General features: G+C 43.8%; 1 protein-coding gene across 1 annotated transcript in view; it reads left to right on the forward strand.

The window, feature by feature from the left end:
- The window catches only part of casc3 (casc3 exon junction complex subunit), a 15,207-nt gene that overhangs the window by 868 nt on the left and 8,450 nt on the right, over positions 1–5,889 (forward strand). The window contains exons 2-6 of the mRNA XM_023403310.2: positions 1,467–1,491; positions 1,724–1,779; positions 2,638–2,856; positions 5,231–5,379; positions 5,667–5,840. Of these exons, the coding sequence (XP_023259078.1) occupies positions 1,467–1,491; positions 1,724–1,779; positions 2,638–2,856; positions 5,231–5,379; positions 5,667–5,840 (623 nt within the window). The remainder of the gene's footprint in view (positions 1–1,466; positions 1,492–1,723; positions 1,780–2,637; positions 2,857–5,230; positions 5,380–5,666; positions 5,841–5,889) is intronic.

Consider the following 5,889-nt stretch of genomic DNA (forward strand, 5'->3'; position numbering starts at 1 on the left):
GAGGTGTTGGTGGGCTGTCATGGAAGTACATTATAGTTTAGCATCCAGCCAGGCCCCGCTAATGCTACCGCTCCATCGTGTGAGTCTGCCACGTCCAGCACGCGTTAACCTCGACCCGGTCAGCTGTCGAAGGCGACTCCCCTGCCGTTAACATGATGTCTTCTCCTGGCTCATCCTTCGTGTTTGTGGTTTGGCGTAGCAGAGAAAACTAATAAGGGGTCAGGTATGGTATCCCAGAAGGTAACTGGTTGGGGTTGAGGTTTGTTTGGTACGTAGATCTGTTTGGTAACGAGAAGTGCATCATAAACCCGTACCCCACCCCACTTCCAAAAAGCGTGCATTAAATCAAAAGCTGCAAGTGCTTCACCACTGGGTCCACACATGGTCAAAAGGTGACACCCTCAGGTACAGAGGTTTGCTGGGTGACATATAAATGCTGTATAAAGAGGTCAGCAGTGGCTTATAGTGAATGAGTTGTCCAAATACAAATGCTGCAAAGTACAGGTACATGTTTTAGGGAGTACAAATATGAAATACAGCACAATAATAACAAAACATCGGGTCCCATCAAGAATGAGGTGCAACTTAAATTACTTAAAGAGATGGAAGATATTGTTTAGGAAGACATTTTATTTACAAGTTACTTTGGCTCATGCAACTCCAATAAAGTTGAGTTGAGTGTAGATGGATGGTTTAAGTAGGAGTTGTAAGCTGCAAGTACTTTTCCCTTTTGTTTAGTGTGTTTTCATGATTCTCCCAGAAGTCTTTGCAGCGTTCACAGACCCAGATAATTTCCAGTTATTCTGGACTCTGAATTTACAGACAACCATGGTGTAATTTCTCTTTTCATTGGATGGATACCTTTCCAAATGAAACCCCCGTGCAGTAACCAAAAATAACAATGCCGGTTGTATTTTTGTTTTGTTTGTCAACACAACGTTGATTTTGGCCTGAATGTCCAATAGAACAGGTTTTTAATTCAGATTTTGTAAGTGTGATTTGATTTAAAGGAGGGCACTGGTGTTGAAATCCTGCCCAAGATGGAAAGTTGTTGCAGTCAAAGGAAAAATCAGAATGAGAAGTAGGCCTGTGTATTGCAGCTTCAGTGTTCAGATGTCAGGCCTGGGGGCTGAATGTATGACCGGCGCACATTAACGCTGCTGGCAGTGACTAAAGGCATTACTGAAGACGGGAAGCTCGTCGGCTGTGCTTTGTCGACCCTGAAGTGGGGGGTCGATGTTGATGCAATCAAACCAATAGATGATGTCACTGCTGAGCTTTCCAACCATTATATCTAGTTTTCCAACAGAGCCGCCTCAAATTCCCTGACGCTGAGCTTCCTCAGCAGGCAGCTCCCGGTGTAACTGTGTGAAAGTGTTTGAGCAGCTCATGGTGCAGCTGAGCTTTTTCTGCTTCCTGGAGATTAACACAGACCTGATTCCTTCTTTTTGTCTGTGTCTTTGCAGGAGAGTGAAGATGGGGTGGGAGAAGGTAAGACGTTCATATCAACATTTAGAACCCAACGTGCAACCTTGCAAAATGAAAACAGCTGGCACTAATAACATAAAAGTAATATAAACACAGTAATTTTAGTTTTTCCCTTTTTATTGTAGAGGAAACATATTCAACAGTCATATACCCAGCTGTTGTAGAATGGCTGTGAATCCTGTTGCTGCCTCAGTTTCTGACACTCAAATCGTCCTCTGTCTGTCCTCTTGTCCAGCTGTCCTCTCTGACTACGACAGTGCCGATCCAGAGGAGAACGGTTCCCACTCAGAGGTACGAATGTCTTAAACCAATCTCTCAAAAGTCTTAATGCTGAGACGTGGGAAGTGGGAGTTTATGAATCCTTTTTTTCTGACATTGCAATGAAAAATCTAAGAATATTTTATTGTATAATGAATAATTATCCGAATGCCTCTCACACTAACGTCCCACAGATCAGGATTTAGGGACCGACGACACTCATTTTGTTTGCAGTTGCGACGCTCAAAGTAAATGCGCTGTCAGCTCGTTAGCAGCAGCCAGAGATATCCTGTTTTCAGGTTGCCTGTCCCGTTCTCATGAAGGTGATATCTCAGTTACGCCTGAAGGGAACTTCTTCAAATTTGGTACAAACGTTCACTCGGGCTCAAGAATGAACAGATCAGATTTTGGTGGTTAAAGGTCAAAGTTCAAGATCACTGTGACCTCACAACTCACATTTTTGGCCATAACTTGAGAAGCCAGTTATGACACAGTTTAAGACTAATGTCAAACAAGATGAAGTGTTGAAGCGATGGCAATTTATATCCAATAGGTCAAAGGTCAACTTCACTGTGACAGCATAATGTTTTTCAACAACGCCTCTGACCATTATTCAATGCTGTAACTCAGGAAATAGAGTGTGAACAACTTTTTCACTATACACTTTTACAACTGTGAAGTTTTAGAAAATAAAATGTGTCTGTTCAAGTCTGAAACCAGAGTGAAGAAGAAGCTGATAGCAGTTTAATTTTTCAGCTAAAACCAGTTTACAGCACAACATTTTATTTTATTATATTTTGTTAACTTCAATTCTAACCACAGTCTTGTATTTTCAATCAGGATAAAATTCTAAATATCGTTGGCTAAACTGTTGTTCCTCTGTTTCCTCAGGGAGTGGAGGAGGAAGAGGAGGCCGAGCAGTACAGCGACGAAGAAGCTCCGGCAGCAGCCACCGAGCCCAAACCCCCTGCTGCCGACAGCCCAGCACAGGGAGGGGAGGGCGAGAGGGAGGAGGAGGCAGAGGGGGAGGGAGGAGGACAGAGTAAAGAGGAGAGCAAACCTGAGGAGAAAGGAAATCTAGCAGGAGAGAGACAGAGCGGCGACGGCCAGGTGAGACTCAGTGAACCCAACAGGTGTGGCACAAAACAGGTGAAAGTGACGATGTCGGGGTGAATCTCAATAATCGAGCAGAGACTTGAACTACAACAGGATATGACAAACACACTGCTGCAGCACAGTCAGCTGATTAAAGGTCTTAACGCTGTGTGAGGCACGTCAGTGGGACTGCAAACTAACCAATCACAGCATGACAGGAAATTATACAGAACGTCGTACGTGCCGTTTGTGAGTAAAGATTTTGGGGGAAAAACACACACACACACATACACAGGACGACCTGACGCAGGCTGAGACCAAGACTTGCACAGTGTGCAGTGTCATACCACAGATTGCAGTATTAGTCTAAACACAGGCAGTAAAACACTGGAGAATGTTTTCTTCAGTCCCTGAGAAGGATGAATGGAAGTTGCTGCTGACTGTTTAGTTTAGGTGCCGACAGCAGATTTTTATGACCCAGTGTTTGTAGACTGCTAATGCAATGTAAAGATTGCTGCTGCTGTTTTCTGTTACGTGGTGGTTTATGTTTACACTCTTACTTTTTATTCCTCTGCGTCGGCGACAGTCGGAGCAGCAGCCATTTTGTTTTCTGCTCGTTCATCTGTGTGTCTCAGTAACACCTTGAAGGAACTTCAGATTTGGCACAAACGTTCACTTTGAATGAACTGATTAAACTTTGGGGGTCAAAGGTCGAGGCTAGTGTGACCTCACAAAGCACTCTTCATTACTCAAAATGTCACACAAATATATTATATTGTATAATATTTATATATTAAATATATAAATGAAAAATTTTATTTGGCCCTTGATACCAGGGATGTAACTTGAGTGGCGGAGGGATACAAGCAAGAGGAGGTGAACTTGTGATAAAGGTATAAAGAATAAATGGCGTTGGTCTTGGATAGAGGAGGTGGGTAGAGACGGAAAGCCCTTTGGAAGCAGGTGTCAAAAACTCCGGCAACCAGGAGCATGTTTCTGCACTTTCTGTGCAAGGAAAATATTTTATGGAACTAGCGGGAAAAAAGTGCTGCCACGGCACGAGTTCGACGCTAGTCATCAAGCAGCTTTACGAGCAATTCAACATACCTCACGTTTGCTGGGGGCAACAGCCACAGCAGATATCCCACCCTCAATGACCGATCACGTGGCTGATTTAAAAATTCGCTTGTGCTCCTTCATTGCAGAGTATGATCTATCGTTTACAATCGCTCATCCACTCGTCACTTTGGGTCAGAAATTAGCGGAGGATAAACTCGCCCTTACGCATCTGTCTGTCTCTTATTACACACGGCATCTCACCAGAATTTAAAAGAAATCAGTCTGACAAGCTTAAGAATAACATGTTTTCACTCAACATTGATGAGGCCACGGACAAAAGCTTTGTATTTGCTTATTTTTTATTTATTTCTCATTGTTTTTCAGTTCTTGAAGCACTTTAAATGATTTATACTTATTGTTCTCTTAATAGCAAATTGAGAGTTGTAGTATTACATAAGGTTTTGTTGCTCTGTAGCTGTTTCAAAAAATATTTCAAATAAATGGTGCATATTTTTCAGAAAATTGAATGTCTCCTTGCTCATGCCCTTTAGTCAATGGTTAGGCTACTAATCAATACTGCCCAACCAGGCTAGTTCCATCTGGCCCCCTAATCACCCTCCTGTGAAAGTGGCTGATACATTAACACCCTCACTCTCCACCTCAAGCTGGTGTGTGGTGAGCGTTCTGGTGCACATTGGCTGCCGTGCATCACCCAGGTGGGGGCTACACACTGGTGGTGGTTAGTGAGGTCCCCCCTCCATTGTAAAAGCGCTTTGGGTGTCTTGAAAAGTGCTATATAAATCCTATGTTCATTCATTCATTCATTCATTCATTCATTCATTCATTCATTCATTCAATTCCTAGTTTACTTTTGAGTATTATAATTGTCACCCACTGACCTTTCTTGGTATGGCTGTAGTATCCGTAGTCTCAGTCTGCTATACAAGCAATAAGTACACAGGTAAGTGACTAGTTAAGCGCAGGGATGGATTACTGAACAGACCCGGGGTCCAAGAGCTCTGGGGCTCTACACAAAGGTGCTACTGTAATATAGGCTAGTATTGGGTTTGTTCATCTCATGTCTGAATAATGAACATTTGTATCCACAAAAGTTATCAGAATATTTAATTCAATGGACTATTCATCAAAGTGTTGTCCCAGGGGAGCACACCCCTGGATCTGGGCATATATCTTAGCTTAGGGACCCGCTTACCTCCCAGGGAAAAAAGTATCACCCCTAATTATTGATTAAACGTGATCATTTTGAGTCAGCAGACAGTAGAGCTGTAGGACGCTGTCACCATGTTTTAACTGATTCAAACACACACAGGAGTCCACAGACGATCCTGAGACGAAGGCGGGAGGAAAAGCCGGTCAGCAGCTCGACGATGACGAGGACAGGAAAAACCCGGCCTACATCCCCAGGAAGGGCCTGTTCTTCGAGCACGACGTCAGAGGACACGCTCAGGAGGAGGAGAGGTGCACTTTCTATCTGATTCTATCTGAGGGAGTAACGCAATATAATAAATAACATAATCTTCAGTCAGGAAACAAACCTGGAAGGTTGTATGTCATTTTGTTAGATTTGATTTGGCCCAAAATTAAAAATGAAACATAAAATTTTAAGGTGATTTTGAATCCACTGCGATCACAGTGATGTGTTGATCCATCAGTGTTTGTGCAGCGTGTTGTTGCTTCTTTTCAGAAGGCAGGACAGTGAGTGCAATGTCCCTTTAACTTCGTCACGTGTCTCTGTGTCCCGTCAGACCTAAAGGTCGAAACAGGAAGCTGTGGAAAGACGAGGGTCGCTGGGAGCACGACAAGTTCAGGGAGGAGGAGCAGGCGCCCAAGAGCCGCGAGGAGCTCATCGCCATTTACGGTTATGACATCCGAAACGGCGGCGGCCACGGAGACCGGTCGTACAGACAGCGCAGGCCCAGGTGAGCTCCGCTTTAACTGAGACACCGAAAGACAAGGAACGGGCCATTT

Source organism: Seriola lalandi, unplaced genomic scaffold (assembly GCF_002814215.2).
Source record: "Seriola lalandi dorsalis isolate HSWRI2012SDOR001 ecotype SW California unplaced genomic scaffold, Sedor1 jcf7180002054116, whole genome shotgun sequence".
NCBI classification, from domain to species: Eukaryota; Metazoa; Chordata; class Actinopteri; order Carangiformes; family Carangidae; genus Seriola; species Seriola lalandi.